A 19,068-nucleotide genomic window follows, 5' to 3' on the forward strand; every position below is an offset into this window, starting at 1 on the left:
TTTCTTTCCACATCAGATGGCTGTGCTTACGGATGTGTTTGGGGGGAGTGAGGGGTTATATTTAGGAAAGTAGAAAGCCACTTGCCCTCTCTGTGTACTGAAACAAACATTTCATTAACCAATACTTTAAAACACACAGTGCTGGTGTTTTAACCATTCTATTTTATTGTTTTTAGCTGGTTTTAGTCAAAACTGATTTCATAACCTCCTAAAGGTTTCAACTTGCAATATGAAAGCCAATTTTCCATAGAGCTACCCACTTAGTCTGTGGATGCAGGTGACTAGTAATTATTGAGCTCTCTTGTATAAAGGCCTTACATGGAGAAACACCTTTGTGAAAAATACTATGATTGTAAAAACTTGGGTTGATAAAAGTGAGGCGTTAGGGGAATTTCTTTACAGTTTCTCCTCTGTTAAACTAGGATCTTTGAGAGGACAGGGACTATTTACTTACTATTGTCATCAGTGCCTAACATAGCACCTCACTCATAGTGGATGCTCAATAAATATTTAATGAGTGAATGAATGGTTTGATGATGTGCTATGCTTAGTCAATCAGTCGTTTCTGACTCCTTGCGACCGCATGGGCCGTAGCCCACCAGGGTCCTCTGTCAATGGGGATTCTCCAGGCAAGAATACTAGAGTGGATTGCCATGCCCTCAGGGGATCTTCCCAACCTAGGGATCTAACCCAGGTCTTCCACGTTGCAGATGGATTCTTTACCATCTGAGCCACCAGGAAAGCCCAAGAATACTAGAGTGAGTAGCCTATATCTTCTCTGGGGGTCTTCCCGACCCAGGAATTGAACTGCATCTCCTGCATTGTAGGCAGATTCTGTACCAGTTGAGCTACCAGGCAAGCCCCATTTATAATGAATTTAACAGCAACCCACTCCAGTACTCTTGCCTGGAAAATCCCATGGATGGAGGAGCCTGGTAGGCTGCAGTCCATTGGGTCGCTAAGAGTCGGACACCACTGAGTGACTTCACTTTCACTTTTTACTTTCCTGCATTGGAGAAGGAAATGGCAACCCACTCCAGTGTTCTTGCCTGGAGAATCCCAGGGACGGGGGAGCCTGGTGGGCTGCCATCTATGGGGTCGCACAGAGTCGGACACGACTGAAGTGACTTAGCAGTAGCAGCAGCAGCAGCAGAGAGAAATAATGTTGTGAAGGGTAAAGATTACTATAATTATGTACTTTTTGATGGCTTTTACCCAATATTCTCATTGATTTATGCCTTAGGGACAGTCTGTTTTATTTTTTTCCTTAATTATCAGTTTCCAAAAGCTTTCAAAAAACTGGCTTTAGAACTTTCTTGGTGGTTCAAGTGGTTAAGAATCCACCTGCCAGTGCAGAGAACACAAGTCCGCTCCCTGGTTCAGGAAGATCCCACATTCTGTGGGGTAGCTAAGCCCATTCCACAGCTACTGAGTCCACGTGCACCTAAAGCCTGTGCTCTGCAACAAAAGAAACCACCGCCATAAAAAGCCCACACACGACAACTAGGTGTAGCCCCCACTCACCACAACCAGAGAAAGCCCTCGTGTAGCAACAAGACCTAGCACAGCCGAAAGTAAATAAATGGCAAAATTTACTTTAAAAAACACTGACTTTATATTTTTGTCTCTTTTTAGAGCAATTATTGACCTATAATTTTGTGTTTTCATTTATTTTATGTATGTTATATATATAATTTTATATAACTGTGTATTATCATTCTGTTATTTAAAGGAAGGAAATATCCACTGTGAGAGTTTGATATTTAATAAGGATTCTTAAAAGCAGTTGACCTATTTTTTGCATTCATGATTAAACTCACATGTTCATAGATTGGTTTTTCCCTAAAGAATCTTTAATGTAATAGCCTTCCATAGGTCCAATAATCATGTTCTTCAGTGGCTTTCAGAAACTGTAATAAATTTATTCACATCAGCCACTCAGACAAATCCATGATAAAAGAGAATCCGCTACTGTGGTGTACCAGAGGTATTGAAAGGTACCCCAAGTCAAAACTTTCTGGCCCTCTCTTCTTTCTGTCATGAACGAGAATTTTAAATTGTATCTCTCAATTTAATACTACCTTTCAGTCTCTTCTTAAAATAGTATTTTATGAAATATGTAGTCTCCAGCATTTTAGTTCTTTGTCTCTTCATATATCCATTTCTGCAGTTTTTCTTTCGTAGTTTTGTTGGGAAAGTGAGGTATAGATGAAAGGTTATCAGCCCCGCTGTGAGAACCACCATTTAACACTGTCCTTACTGAGCCTCTCTACTGACAAAGGCATTAATGTATCACCGGCAACCAGATTCTTAATGAATTACATCCCAACTTAGTGAACTCTCTAAAATCCCCAGATTGTTTCACTTTGCAGTGATTTTGTTATAATAAATTCTCTAGAAAGCATTTCCAACCAGCAAGAATTAATGCTACAACAGGAATTTTCTTTTTCTGATCCAATCAAGGACACTAGAAATCATCCTACAGATATAACTTTTGTGTTACTCTTTCTCCATCTTCCAAAGGAATGTATTTAGAGGGTAGGGGATGATTATTAGTTTATTTGGAGTTGGGAGAGAGTTTTGATGGAGGAATGTATTTAGAGGGTAGGGGGTGATTATTAGTTTATTTGGAGTTGGGAGAGAGTTTTGATGGAAATAATTTAGGAAAATGAGATGAAATAGATTAAATTAAATCAAAATTTCTGCTTGTTAAAAGCTGTAAATAGATCTTCCATATCTTCTTTCTCCCTATTGCAAGAAGCAGTCACATACATTTGTTAAGGTAAACTTTATGTCATTAGAGAAAATAACTTTTCTTCAAAATTGCTTAATAATAGAGAATTCAGGATAATTAAAGCAGTACATCTGGAGAAGGAAATGGCAACCCACTCCAGTGTTCTTGCCTGGAGAGTCTCAGGGACGGAAGAGCCTGGTGGGCTGCTGTCTATGGGGTCACACAGAGTCGGCCACGACTGAAGCGACTTAGCAGCAGCAGCAGCAAAGCAGTACATCTCATCTTTATGAGCCATTTAATACAGGGTACTCATAGTTGTATTTCCTGCAGTGGTAATAGCATTTTTCAGCACTTTTACTATATTCTAGTCACTCTGCTAAACACTGTGACTTTATCCTCTCATTTAATGCTTCCAACAACACACAGGTAGGCCTAGAAAGAATAATTACCTACGATCACAATGAGTAAGTGTCAAAGCCAGGATTGAAATCCAAATCTTTCTGGCTTCAAACCATATTCTTACCATAATATTCAACTGCTTCTCAGGAAATACTGCATTCCTTATGCTGTGTTAAGAAGTAAGTATAATACCACCCCATAATTTAGTCTGTACTAGTAAGTAAACTTTCTAGATAGTTGCAATTTAATGTAAGCATTAAAGCATTCCTTTGTCACTAGAAATGTCTCCTTCTTGGTGAATTCATTATTGTCACCCTAATGATTTCTTCAGTGAGTTACCATAGGAAAACATAGGCTTTTTTCTTCTACTTAAAATAACTCCAATTTCCATGTCTTTTATATGTCTTTTTAATAAATTTTTTATCCTTTCTTTCTATACAAAGGCATTTTCTGGTACTGTTCCAAGTAGCACTTCACATTTACATTTTGATTTGCTGCTTTGAATTTATGATTGTTCAGCAAACCAAAAATCTTAACTAAAACCATGGTCTGGGTAAATGAAACAGTCTGTGGTAGAAAACTGAAGGACTTATTACGAGTATGTAATTTTTACACACAGCTTTGCAAGTCTTTCTCAAATATCTGTGATCACTAGATAAATAATCTCCACCTAGGTGAGGAGTATAGCATTATTGCATTTTTTGAATTCTAACAAGCAAATGCCAATGTTACTCCTACAACTATTGCTAAGTTTTACATTTTTTTCAATTTATATAAAAAGGTGCTTCATAATTTTCAGTTCAAAACAAATTATTTTCCTTAGGAACGAATGTATTTTACCTCTTCGGTCATCTTCATTGAGCTTTCTCTTCATATCTAAATCATTAAAAAATATTTTTTGCTTCATGTTTTCATCTTAACTGCCAACCTATTTAATTCTGCCTTTGCCATTTTTTTTTTCCACTCCTAGGTTTTAACTAAAGAATTTTATAGTCTCCAAGCCTCTTCTGAAAAACGCATTACTGAACTTCAAGCACAGAACTCTGAACATAAGGCAAGGCTAGACACTTATGAGAAACTGGAAAAAGAGCTTGACGAAATAATAATGCAAACTGCAGAAAGTAAGTCTCCCCCCACACACACACCCCCAACACACACACAGCTTTTTCTTCTGACAGCACAAGGAACCTGATACTGTTTCTAAAACTGCTTTGCTATATTTCTTTAAAATATTACTTGTGACTTTCTTTGAAAGAAGACTTTGTATTTTAAAATTTAGTTAACCTTAATTCTAGTAGTTTGAGAGCGAAAAATATATATTTGTCTAACTATGATAGATTTTATCTTTTCATTTATTTATTTGTTTTACTATTTCATTTCACTCATTCAGCAATAAAGTGATTACATATGCCAGGATCTGGGGTGTAGAGTTCATGCAATAATTCTTGCTTATAGGTATTCCTAGTCTATTCTGCTGGGAGAGACAAACATGTCAACAGATAATTAAAGTGCTGTTAGCAAAAGAGAGGCAGATCTTGGTAAGTACAGAAGAGATCGTGAGTTAATTCCTTGTTGGAGGTGAGGAATCCCAAAGAGGGGAGATAACATTTGAATGAGTCTTGAAGGACAGATAGAAATTCATTGCACACCCTGTGTTACAGACTTTGACCTTTAATTTCTACTTCTTTATTCCCCTCTTATTTGCCATCTTCCTGTGTTGTCCTTGACTCCAAGAGAATATTTCAAATTAACATTTCACCGTTGCCTGAAATGTTTGCTACAGTACATTATTTCTATTCAAAAGTCAGAAACGATAGTGTCATTCTTATAAAAGTGGGTTTAATCTTCAGCTGAAGTTGAGATTGACTCTATCTGGGGTAACTTTTCTTATGAAGACTGTATTATGTTGGTAGCCCAATTTAAGAAAAACTTTTTTTCATTTCTGTCATTGCCTTTTTTTAATTTCCAAGGTCAGTGATAACTGCAGTAGTTTCCAAATTTATCCTGTTTCTTCATGGCATCTGAGTAACCTCTATAAAATATAGATTTGACTATACCATATACCTGCTTTAATGCCCCTATAAACATAAATCAGCCTAAGGTCAAATTCCTTAGCATGTCTTTTTATGATTAGACTCATTTATCTTTGTACTTTTTCATGCCCTGCTATTCTTATCATATCACTTTATTTTGAAAGTTCTATACTCTTTTTTATCTCTGTAACTTTGCAGATGTCCCTCTGTTTAAATAAATTAGTAATGAAAGAAAACTTCCTCAATCTGATAAGAGATACCTATAAAAAATATATAGCTAATATAACTAATGATGAAATATCAATTGCTTTCCCTTTAAGGGAGAGAACCAGGCAAGGATTTCTAGAAGGATTGCCTTCTAGAACCAGGCAAGAAGTTTTCATAACTTCTATCAAACATATTTGAGCTCCTAGCCAGTGTACTAATGGAGGATAGGAAAAAATTTACGAAGATCAGAAAAGAAGAGAAAGACTATATTTTCAGATTACAAAGTGATCACTGACACTGATAAGTAAATTTAACAGGCTATGATAATTACATGAAAATATACTAGAAGCAAACAATTGGAAATCGAAATTTAAAAAGCAGTTTCCTTTACAATAGTATCAAAAAACACAAAATATATAGGAATAAATTTAACAGTACAAAATACAAATCATTGCTAGGAAAAATTAAAGAAGACTCTCTAAAATATCCAAAGATAAAATCATGAATTCTATTAATTCAGTGTTGTTCCAATCACAGTTCCTTTTTTAACATTTTAGTATTCCATTTATGTGAAAATTCAAAGTCTACTTTTAATAATAGCATGACACACCTACCAGAATGCCTGAAATTAGCAAGACTGACTATTCTCAATGTTTGTGAGGAAGACTTTCTTATAAAACCAAACAACCTATCCAGTTATCCAGCAATTTCATTCTTAGTTACTTTCCCAAAGACAAAGAGCATATGCACACTGGAACAACCCAAATAATGTGAGCGGGTCGGGGGGAGGAACACAATTGGAAGACGTACACAGACTGACTTCAAGACTTAATATAAAGCTATTGTGTCAAGCTACTATACTACTGGCGTAAAGACAGATACAGCAATAAAATAAAATAGAGAACTAAGAAATAGACCCACACTTGTCTGATTATTAATAAAGACAGCAAACCATTCAACTGGAGAAAGGAAAGTTCCATACATGGTGCTAAAAAAATTGGACATATTTTTGAAAGTGAACCTCAACCTTATTTCATACCATACACTAATACTAACTTAAGATGAAACTTGCAAGTAATAAGTAAAACTATAAATCTTTAGTGGAAAACATGATTGTTTTTGCAACTTGATGCAGCTCAAAATTTCCTAGATAGGTTCTTGAAAGGAACTATAATAAAATAAAGCTTTACTAAGTTGATTTCATCAATATTAAAAACCTCTGCTCTTTTAGAAGACATTTTTTTAAAACGAACTAACTTGCAAAGTAGGAGAAATAATCATAGTCTTATATCTGACAAAGCAATGGTATCCATATTAAGAAAATGACTCGGAGAAAATATTCACAGAAGTCTTGACATAAGATTATCCAGATGGGCCTATCTCAAGGGTCCTTGTAAGAAGGTTATGTGATGATGAAAACAGAAGTTAGAGAGAGGATTTGAAGATCCACAGAAAATGTTAAGAAAGTCATAAGAAGAAATATATTTACAGTACTTCACTGTATATATTAATACTGTAGGTTTACATCGTCTTCCCATACGGTGCTAGCAGTAAAGAACCTACCTGCCAGTGCAGTGAGACATGAGACACGGGTTCGATCCCTGTGTTAGGAAGATCCCCTAGAGAAGGGAATGGTAACCTACTCCAGTATTCTTGCCTGAAGAATTCCATGAACAGAGGAGCCTGGCAGGCTACAGTTGTAGGGGTTGCAAAGAGTTGGACACAACTGAAGCGACTTAGCATGCATGCGCCTACATCAATATTGTTTTAAATGATACAAACCACTGTAGATGTTAAATGTATTGCTAATACTAGATATCCGGGGCTTCCCTGGTGGCTCAGAGGTTAAAGCGTCTGCCTGGAATGAGGGAGACCCAGGTTCGATCCCTGGGTTGGGAAGATCCCCTGGAGAAGGAAATGGCAACCCACTCCAGTACTCTTGCCTGGAGAATCCAATGGAGGGAGGAGCCTGGTAGGCTACAGTCCATGGGGTCGCAAAGAGTCAGACACAACTGAGCGACTTCACTTCACTTCACTTCAATACTAGATATCCAAAATGAAAAGATAGATGGACCTAGAGGTTATCATACTAAGTGAAGTAAGTCAGAAAGAGAAAGACAAATATAATAATATCATTTATATGTAGACTCTAAAGTATGGCACAAATGAACGTAGTTACAAAACAGAAATAAACTCACAAACATAGCAAACAAACCTGAGGTTACCAAAGGCGAAGAAGGCGGTAGGAGAAAACCAATTAGAGGAGTTTGGGATTAGGAAATACAAACTAGTATATGAAAAGTAGATAAACTAAATAGATAAACCTACTTTCTAGCACAGGCAACTGTATTTATACCAATAAACCATAATGGAAAAGAATATAAAAAGGAATATATATATTCACTTTGCTATACATCACAAACACAACATTGTAAATCAACTATATGTCAGTAAAAAATTCATATTATTAAAAAAATGAAAAGATAATGTGAAGGAAAAAATTCACATTTATTTACAGGTATAAAAATTCATGCATGGATAAAAAAGAAGCAGCAATATCGCTTTATCACAGCCCAGTGGAACTGATATGACTGTTTCAGGGTAGCCTAGCCTATACACTAAGGAATGAATCACTATAAAATTTTTGTGACATACAGTATTACAGTCATATTTACATTACAGTATTGAAAACATTGTTAAACCTTTTAAAAAGCTACTTACCTGTGATGATACACTAATATGCAGTTTCTTCAGTTATAAGAGAGAGACATACAGTACAGTAATATAATTGTTTGACAGCAAGGTTATAAAACAATAAGAAAACTAACACATTATTAATTTTGTTAAATATTACCTATGCCTATATAAGGATAGACTAGCATCTACATATACTTTATGTATTCATGACTTACCTTATTCTTAGCTTTTTTTTGATATTTTAAGGCTACATGGTTCACCTGCAAGTTTTTTCAAATTGTTTCAAATCGCAAAAAAAATTTTCCAGTGTACTTATTGAAAAATACTCATGTATGAGTGTGACCCAAGCAGTTCAAACCCTTGTTGTTCAAGGGTCAACTGTATATATTTCTCAAAATGCAATGAATGGTAGGTAGACTTAAGATTTGTACCTTTCACCATATGTAAATTTTATTTTTAAAAAAGAACTGTAAATATTATTGAACTGTAGTTGATAATTTACTCATTGAACTGTTTGGAGTGAAGGCTCAGTACTGCAGCTTCTTTTGAAATGCATCAACAAATAAGATTCACGAATGCACAGTATTGGTAGCTCAGATGGTTAAGAATCGGCCTGCAGTGCAGGAAACCTAGGTTTGATCCCTGGGTTGGGAAGATCCTCTGGAGAAGGGAATGGCAACCCACTCCAGTATCCTTGCCTGGAGAATCTCATGGACAGAGGAGCCTGGCAAGCTACAGTCCATGGGGTCACAAAGAGTCGAACACGACTGAGCGACTAACACAACAACAACAACATGGATGAATACAGTGATGGACAGATGTGTGAGAAGTAAATATAGTACAATGTATAATTTGGATGCCAGATGCTGGATATATGTGTATATTTCTTTCAGGTTTTTCATATATGTAAAATATTTTCTTAATAAAATTTTTTAGAAAAGATTTGGAAATTAATCTTTTTGCTGTGACATTGTATAAACCATATCTTTGTTAAACTAGATTTATTTGTACGTGGAAGACCAGTAAACTAGGTTCTTTTCTATCCATTTACACTGGAAATTAGAATATTCCTATCCTTGTTTAATGAATACTTACTGAAAAATGAAATTTGTGAGATGTAAGGGCAAAACATTCTTTTTTAGTACCATAGTGTGTACAGTACTCAAAGGATTGTCATCTAATTCGTCTCATTTCAGCAGACACAAAGATGCTTAGGCTTTATTTATTAAGGTGTAACCATGACAAGAAAAAGTCTCAACAACCCAGATAACCACGATGGTGGTGTGGTCACAGATTTCAAGCGAGACATCCTGGAGTGTGAAGTCAAGTGGGCTTTAGAAAGCCTCACTACAGGCGTCAGGCGCGTCGGCGGCGGCGCGGCCTCCATCTTGCCGGAAGGCAGCGGGCGGCGGGCGCTAGGGAGGGCTTTGGGTGGGGGCCGCGTGGATTGCCCCGTTTCCGTGGGAGCCTCGTGGATACTCCCCTTGCTGTGGGGCTCCCGGGGATGCCTCCTCACCCCGTGGGGGCCGTGTGGATATCCCTCTCTTTACTGGGGGTCGCGGGGTAATCCCGCTTCCCATGAGGGCCTCATGGATAACCCTCTACCCTTGGGGCCACGTTGATACGTCCCTTTCTGTGGGGGCCTTATGCCTGCAGAACACTTGGTGAGAACCAGAGCCACGTGAACCTCTTGGTAGGGGTCCATTGCCAATAATGACCTGTTACATACTTGCCTAACTTTGTTATTTACTTAGTTTTCTTCCAGACAGCCAAGATTATCTTTCTTTGCTAACACTTCAAATACAAATTTCAGTTACATCAGTCTTTTTTTTCATTAAAAAAAAAAAACTGTGCATAACAAGTATACAACTTTATGAGTTTCATGTACGCCTGTGAAACTATGATCTATGCCATTAAATTGTCAGTCACCAAAAATTTTTTGTTCTCATTATTACTTTGTGGTAGGAACGCTTAAGTAGCAAAAATTTAAGTATACAATATTGTTAACTAGGCACTATGCAGTATCTCAGGACTTCCCTGGTGGCTCAGATGATAAAGCGTCTGCCTACAATGTGGGAGACCCGGATTCAATCCCTGGGTGGGGAGGATCTCCTGGAGAAGGAAACGGCAACCCACTCCAGCATTCTTGCCCGGAAAATCCCATGGACGGAGGAGTCTGGTAGGTTACAGTCCATTGGGCTGCAAAGAGTTGGACACGACTGAGCGACTTCACTTCATGCAGTATCTCAGACCTCCAGGATTTACTCATTTTGTGTATCTGAAGCTTCGTACTCTGTCCTGGTCCCTCTTCACCAAATGCTTGGAACCGTCATTCCACACTCTGCTTCTCTAAGTTTGACTGTTTTAGACTCCTCATATAAGTGGTGGTTGTTGTTTAGTCACTAAGTCGTGTTGGATTCTTTTGTGACCCCATGGACTGTAGCACTCCAGTCTCCTCTATCCAGGGGATTTTCCTGGAAGTGGTATCATGCAGTATTTTGTCCTGTGTCAGGCTTGTTTCACATAGAATAATGTCCTCCACAAAAAAAAAAAAAAAAAGAAAGCCTCACTACAAACAGCTAATGGAAGTTATGGAATTCCATCTGAGCTATTTCAGATCCTAAAAGATAATGCTTTTAAAGTGCTGCACTCAATATGCCAGGAAATTTGGAAAACTCAGCAGTGGCCACAGGACTGGAAAAGATCAGTTTTCATTCCAATCCCAAAGAAAGGCAATGCCAAAAAATGTTCAGACTATTGTGCAGTTGTGCTCATTTCACAGGCTAGCAAGGTAATGCTCAAAATCCTTCAAGCTAGGCTTCAGTAGTATATGAACCAAGAACATACAGATGTACAGGCTAGATTTAGAAAAGGGAGAGGAACCTAGATCAAATTGCCAGCATACTCTGGATCTTAGAAAAACATTTACTTCCGCTTCATTGACCACGCTAAAGCCTTTGACTGTGGATCACAACTAAATGTGGAAAATTCCCAAAGAGATGGGTATCACCACCTGAGAAACCTGTATGCAGGTCAAGAAGCAACACTTAGGACCAGACATGGAACAGTGGACTGGTTCATAATTGAGAAAAGAGTATTTGTCAAATTGAGTATTTGTCAATTGAGAAAGGAGTACATCTTTGTCAAAGCTGTATAGCCTGCTTATTTAACTTATATGTAGAATGTACATCATGCAAAATGCTGGGCTGGGTGAAGCACTAGATGGAATCAAGATTGCCGGGAGAAATATCAACAACCTCAGATATGCAGATACCACCTTCATGGCAGAAAGTGAAGCGGAACTAAAGAGCCTCCTTAATCAAGGTACAAGAGGAGTGAAAAAGCTGGCTTAAAACTCAACATTCAAAAAAGTAAGATCATGGCGTACATTCCCATCCCTTCATGGCAAATAGATGGGGGAAAAAATGGAAACAGTGACAGTTTATTTTCTTTGGCTCCAAAATCACTGCAGACGGTGACTGTAGCTCTGAAACTAAAAGACGTGTGATCCTTGGAAGAAAAGCTCTGACAAACCTAGTTGTTGTTGTTGTTCAGTTGCCAAGTGCAGCCAGCTCTTTGTGACCCCATGGACTGTAGCATGCCAGGTTTCGCTGTCCCTCGCATCTCCCAAGGTTTGCCCAAGTTTCTGTCCATTGAATTGGTGATGCCATCCAACCATCTCATCCTCTGTCACCCTCTTCTCCTTCTGCCTCAGTCTTTCCCAGCATCAGGGTCTTTTCCAATGATTTAGCTATTCACATCAGGTGGCCACAGATTGGAGCTTCAGACAGTGTATTAAAAAGCAGAAACATCACTTTGCTGACCAAAGTCCATACATATGTATGGTTTTTCCAGTAGTCATGTTTGGATGTTAGAATTGGGCCATAAAGAAGGCTGAGCACTGAAAAATTGAAGCTTTCAAACTGTGGTGCTAGAGAAGACTCTTGAGAGTCACTTGGACAGCAAAGAGATCAACCCAGTCAATCCTAAAGGAAATCATCCCTGAATATTCATTGGAAGGACTAATGTTGAAGCTGAAACTCCAATACTTTGGACACCTGATGCGAAGAGCTGACTCACTGGAAAAGACTGATGCTGGGAAAGATTGAGGGAAGGAGGAGAAGGGGACAACAGAAGATGAAATGGTTGGATGGCATCATCGACTATGCATGTGAGTTTGAGCAAACTCCAGGAGATGATAAAGGACCAAGAAGCCAGGTGTGCTTCAGTCCATGGGGTCACAGAGTCAGATATGACTGAACAATAACAAACCATGGCAAATTGCAGTATCCTGTTTACGCTTGAATTGCTTTTTGTAATTAAGTGAAATATTACGTTGGAGAAGGAAATGGCAACCCACTCCAGTAACTTGCCTGGAGAATACCATGGACAGAGGAGCCTGGCAGGCCATGGTCCATAGGGTCACAGAGAGTCAGACACAACTGAAGCAACTAAGCCCGCACATAATATTAAGTATTTGAGGAGTTTTGTTTTCAAAGATCTCATCAAGTTGTTAAAAGTACAGGTATTGTCCAGAAAGTAAATAAATTTTTTGTAAATATCAGATTACTGTCAATCGAGGGACCTCTTCTCCATCCTCCTTCTATTTGTAACCTCTGCTCAGCATTTGTCACATTTTTCAAAACTCTTCTCTTGCTTCTTAAATCATCACTTTTGATTGTTTCTTCTCCATCATTTTTATTATCTCTTCTTCTAACTGTTTCTAGTTCCTGGGGATTTTTTCCCCTCATCCTCTTTAACTCTTACTTAACTATTTTCTGGATAATCTTATCCCTTTCCACAATTTCAGTTAGTGTCTGTAGGCTAGTCATTCCACAGGTCTGTATGGAATTCTATTTTTCATTCCTTCCCTAAATCCAGTTAATAATAGTACCTATAACTTGTGAGGAGTTGTTTTCTCATTACTGGAATTTTTTTCCTATATAAAATCAGAGTTAACAACCAAAATCTATTGGTCATGTTATTACCTGTTTTAATCACTCTTAACTTTTTGTTATCTTGTTATCTATAGAATAAAATCCAGACTCTTTAGCCTAGCAAACAAGACTACTACCATTGTTCTTCAGACTAACTGTAGTCACTTTCCTTACAATTATTAATACTAAAACTTCTCAAGTCTGTGCCTTTTCGCGTTATGGTTCCTTCCTGCAACTTCTCTGTAAATGTCATTCTCCCCATACCTTCTTTATGCCTCTAGCATGGGAAAATTGGTAGTACTCAGATATTAGTTGTGCTTCTAAGACACATTCGTATGTCTTCAGTACCGTTTACCATGTTGTATAGCATGTTGCTTCTTTATTAAATCATCACTAGAATAATTATACCATAAGTTACTAATCAAGTAAGTATTAAACTCGAATTTAAGTTGTCCATCAGTATGTGATGAGTTTTTGAGATGTTAGCTAAATTTACTCCTCTCTCTTCTGAACTTAGAACTGTCTAAGACAGACAAGAGTCAGACGGGTATCTAATGCCAGCTGTAGCTCTGATAGAGATGAAGGGAAGTCAACTTGGATCTGAGCAGCAATAGCTGATAATACAACTGGTCATGGCACCAAGCATCTCTCGCTTCCACATGTCCCTCATAATTAACAATCCAACCTCTGAAAACTGGTCTTGGTTCAGTGTGAAAAATAGAGTCAAAATTGAAGGAAAACGCTTACAAATATTCCTAAAATATTTACTGTACCACAGCAGGATCAAACAACAAAAAAGGGCATATTACAGTGATAGGCCTGCAAGTAACTTCCTTACTAATGTAAAATTTGTGGCTTTGTTTTAAACTTGAAACACTTCTGAAAGTAGGTTTCTCTTTTTTACATTAAAATAATGGTTATCAATGAATAATGTTATAAAAATTGTTATATGTCATTGACTGCTTTAAATTGAGCTATAAACATTTAGTTTTTATGGCCTTTGATTAAATGTTTTTTCATCTCAACTTCCAGTAAAATTGTCATTGCATTTAAACTTTTTACTCATAAAATGTTAACCTATTGGTTAAAATTTCTTTTGGGGAGTGTGTGACAATAACAAAATTTAGAAGTAAATGTTGCTAAATTTTTTGTAATTAAAAAAAAAGTCATCAATAGGTTCTTAAACTGTACATTTTCTTTACAGAGTACAGAGTAGAATTAAGTAATTCTACTTAAATGCATAATTTCATTATTGCAAGTTAGGATAACTTGATAACAAGTTAGATAACTTTTTTAATGAACATCTTTTCTAATTAAAAATAGTCATTTCTTTTATCAAGAAGAGAAATGATGAGATTGAGGTTATCTTTACTTTTTCATAATTATGTAACAAACATTTCATGCAAAAAGCCTTTGAATATCAGAATAAACAGTCTGTATTATTATGTTTTATAACAAGACAACATAATGTGTCATATGATGCAGACCCTTACACTTTGAAGCAATAGATGGGACAACTCCAAGCAAGCATACACTTTTATGAAATACACTGCTACTTACAAATGGCCTGTTTGAGATTATGTATATAAGTGTTCTTATGTTCACTAATTCATTATTATGACCTCTTTTATTTTCACTTCTGCCATGCTTTTTAAGAAGAAAGAATTTCACAGTGTACACTTATTATTTTCCAGTTGACGATGAAGTTGAAGCCGAAAGGGTTCTTTTTTCCTATGGCTATGGTGCTAATGTTCCCACAACAGCCAAAAGACGACTAAAGCAAAGGTACGATCAATATATATTTGTTTACTTATCTAGTCAAGCTAAATGTAATTACATTCTGCTTTTTGATAATGTACTAAGTGGAGTGACAAAATAAAGTTACTGTATTTCTTCTTACGCATAAATATTACATTGCTCATGAAACATAACATAGTAAGTAATAATCATGCCTTTCGTGTATTTTTAAGTAGACTGTAAGTGTACATTAGAATTTCCTCGAATTGGATTCAATGATAATGGCAACATTTAAATTTTTTCAGGTTAAAATTAATGAATTGTGTCTCCTTTCTTCCCTTGTTTCATATTCGCCCACGTACATTCCTTGACTTATACTTGAAAGAGAGAGAAAAAAGATTGAGAGAGAGATAAAGAGCCAGCATATATGCACTAGTCACTCAGTTGAGTCTGACTCTCTGTAACCCCATTGACTATAGCCCACCAGGATTCTCTTTCCATGGGATTTTCCAGGCAGGAATACTGAAATGAGTTGCCATTTCCTCCTCCAGGGGATCTTCCTGACCCAGGGATCAAAACCGTGGCTCCTATGATTCCTACATTGTAGGAAGATTCTTTTACTGCTGAGCCATCAGGAAAGCCCAGCAGATATATTGTGACTGAAAATATAAAAGACTTTATGAAGACCAAGAAAATTTTTGGAAGATCCACTAGTTATTTTGTGAAATACTATTTATTTAAAGTATACCAAGAGAAAATTGTACCTATGTTAATTGGTTTTCTAGTTGACCTAACTCCTTTCTCCCACGTAAATTCATCCTGCTTTGCAAAAAGAGTCCCATTTGCTACCATAACAAATCTAAATGTTTCCATCAGACTTCTGAGCCCTTCCATGTAGCTCTGCTTCTCCAGCCTTATTTGTCTCTCTACCCAAAATGATGGTAGTATATCTCCCTGCCTATAAACATCTATTTTCCATGTAACCACACAACAAGCATTTGTCTTTATCTTGTTAGCTCTCATTTCCATATTGCTTCCCCAGCCAGATGGAAAGATCCTCAAGGTCAGCAAGTAAATCTTATTCTTGTTTATTCTCCATTGTCTCTACCCAGCATGGTGTGAGATAGCTAGCAGAATTGTCTCTTCATCTAAGTATTTGAGGATTCAAAGCTGCTTGTTTATCTGTTATTTTTATATGAATTGGTTTAAACATTTAGAGACATTACATACTAAGTAAGAAAAGCAATTGATCTTAACTCTAACACTTTTATAGAAGCTTTGGCTCAGAAGATAACATGTCTTTATGGCTATCAAAAGTGATGTAAGATATAGGTCATTTTATGAGAGGTAACAGAAAGATACTTAGAACTTGTGTTTCCTACTAGTTACACTAAATAGATCAAGGATAGTTGACTACTAGATAACAAATTGTAGCTGGAATGGTTAATTCTGTTTAGTGAAGATGCAAGTATTTCTAAATTATGTATTATTTGAAAAATTGAGTGTAATCCCATTCCATTCACATTCTTCCCCAAGTCCCTCCAAGTTCACTAAGGATGACCTAGGATAATTTGTCGTTTTCAGGGTATCTCTGTATTTGAGGATTATATTGCCAAGGGAAAAATAGAAAGGTAATTTTATGGGCAAGCAACTTGTTTTTTATCAGTGGCAAATGATTGGTAAAATGCTAAAAATTGAAATTTGAAGGAAAAAGTCCATAATCTTCTCTATTTTAGCATCCAATTCCTTCAAATGCATCTTGTTCACAAGAAAAAAGAAATTTTCTCTTGTAAGGTTTCTTTCGGTAACCCCAAATGATGCTCAGTTATTTTAAAATTGAAAGCAATTATTACTATTACCTTAATATTTTTTTTGGAATTTCCAAAACAGATGTTGATTTCTTAATATTTAGACTGAAAATATAAGGAACCACAACTGATTCATGTTCTGCATAATCTTAACTGTCTGTCCAAATATTTCTAAAGATTTTATCACTGAGCTATCTATGTGCCTTGAACAAGTGCCTAATGGGCATGCTATTAATACCTCCTACCAGCTGGTGCCAGGCATTCTTCTCATGATGAACCAGAGGGTTATTTTGAGGAAGTGCTTCTCAGGTCATCTAAATGGAGTGAAGGGAAAGTAAGTCTGGATAGCCAAAGAGGACATTTATGCATTCCTTTTCCCATTCATTCAACAACTTTTATTGAGTACCTACTGTACGCACAAAGTTGACCCGTGGCAAAGAAAATCCCTTTTGAGGATCTGATGCATTTCTGAAGTTTGCAAAGTCCTTATTTGATTTCTTAATGGATATTTGTAAAGAAGTTAATGGCTTTGTGCTTTAGGTTTAATTTATTTAAGATTATTGTATGGCAGAAACCAATACAACTTTGCAAAGCAATTATCCTCTAATCAAAAAAAAAAGATGAAAGCAATATAATCTAGAAAATTTATATGTAATTCATCACATTTGAAATTAAAACAATGGAAGCTTAAGGTGACTTATAAAATAACAGAATGGCCCATGAAATATTTCCATAACAAAGTTTCCATTATACATCAGCCCATAACAAAGTGTATTGAAATTTCAAAGGAGCTTGTTTCACATCTGCTATACAATATACCCCATTCATACAGTGTTTGATTTGAAATCTCATATATTCAACAACCCATTCCCTGGTGGCTCAGTGGTAAAGAATCCGTCTAACAAAGCAGGAGACGTAAGTTCGATCCCTGGATAGGCAAGATCCTCTGGAGAAGGAAGTGGCAACCCTCTCTAGTGTTCTTGCCTGGGAAATCCCATGAAAAGAGGAGCCTGGCAAGCCACATTCCAAGGGGTTGCAAAAGAGTCCAACACAACTTAGGGACTTAACAACAACAAATACTCAAGAACCAATTCAGGTATTTCAGGGTAGCACTTAATTGAGGGGGTTTCTGATTATAAAAATAATACATGTTTATTTTAGAAAATTGGTGAAATTACCAGTAATCCTGCTATCCAAAGATAACCATTCAAAAATGTATACAGATAGATATATTTTTCTACATATTTATGGTGTTATTGTATGTAACTTAGAAGTTTAACTTTTTGTCTTCTAATTTTACCCTGAACATAAATAGATAAATTTCAATGGTTATTCAAAACTTTAGTTTGTAGGCCTTCTGTTTTTGAGTGCCGTATTGCTGTTAGTAAATTGACGGTCACTGAAAATTTTCACTAGTTGCCTATTGCCACTTAAGGCAGATTATGAAATTAAAATGAGAAAATGGATGCGAAGTTCATCACAGTGAATGTTGGCATCGAGTAGGTGTTCAAGTGAAGTTTGTTATGTTAGTTAATGTTCCTTAAAATAAATTGATCAAAGCATTGATTTTAGAGATGAGGCCAGTGTTCCAAAAATGCCAGTGAGGCATAATTTGAATTTTCATTTAAAACAATTTTGTTTTATTGTAATGAGACCCTCTTGAAGTAATTAGTAGAAACAACCCCTGGACATGAAACTAGTTTTGAGATTCACTTTCTTTGATATAAGTCAGTTTCTTAAGACATAGATCCATAATGCCAGTTTCCCATAAAAATTAGTTTGAAAAATAAATTCCAGAAATGTATCCTAAACGCATTACAATTATTAAATAAGGTTGCTCCCAGTTTGAACTTTCAAGAGAGATATGAGCAATAACTAAATATTGTATTAAGCTTTCTGGGCCAAAGTCATGGAAAGTTAAAAGGGCTTAGACAATTAAAGCAGATTAAAATAAAATAAGCTCTTCTTGACTAAACTTGAAAATCTGAAGTAATGTTTTTGTTTCGGTCATGATTGTTTTGAAAATAGCAAACAAGATTTTCTGGTTGCATGTTTTGGTTATGCTCTTTAGCTTATAACACTAAATGGGCAACACCCAGGCACTAACGTGGTCCTAGTGTGTGCATCTCTGTTTGTTTTGGCAGGCCTGAATGTGGAGACTTTTCTGAGGGTTTTTAAACCTTTCAAATTGCAAGATTTACTGCGTACTACTGACCTTTGTTTTAGTTTCTGTCTAGTTTTATAAAGAGCTTTAAGTTGAAACTTTCACAGTAGACTAATCTTTATAATAAAGGAAAAAATAACACAGAGGGAGCTTTGCTTTTTCTCTAGCAGACTTTTGAGCATAAAGTAATTTTGTTTTTCCTCTCCTTTATTCTCACATATGTGAGTTCTCATTTTTGTCCTTAGAGAAAAGTTGTGCTTATTTCATTTGGGTTGGTTTTAGGAATAGTCCTTTAAAAAGCTACTGCTAATCAACTTGAAAGTTTAACCCTACAGAGAAACTAGAAAGACAT

The 19,068-nt window shown here is 36.4% G+C and overlaps 1 protein-coding gene across 3 annotated transcripts in view; it reads left to right on the plus strand.

Moving 5' to 3' along the window:
- Positions 1-19,068, plus strand: part of PIBF1 (progesterone immunomodulatory binding factor 1) — a 234,868-nt gene that overhangs the window by 129,074 nt on the left and 86,726 nt on the right. For all 3 annotated transcript variants that reach the window (XM_061435063.1, XM_061435061.1, XM_061435062.1), the window contains exons 12-13: positions 4,104-4,254; positions 14,702-14,792. In XM_061435063.1, the coding sequence (XP_061291047.1) occupies positions 4,104-4,254; positions 14,702-14,792 (242 nt within the window). The remainder of the gene's footprint in view (positions 1-4,103; positions 4,255-14,701; positions 14,793-19,068) is intronic.

The sequence above is a fragment of the Bos javanicus genome, chromosome 12, assembly GCF_032452875.1.
Source record: "Bos javanicus breed banteng chromosome 12, ARS-OSU_banteng_1.0, whole genome shotgun sequence".
NCBI classification, from domain to species: Eukaryota; Metazoa; Chordata; class Mammalia; order Artiodactyla; family Bovidae; genus Bos; species Bos javanicus.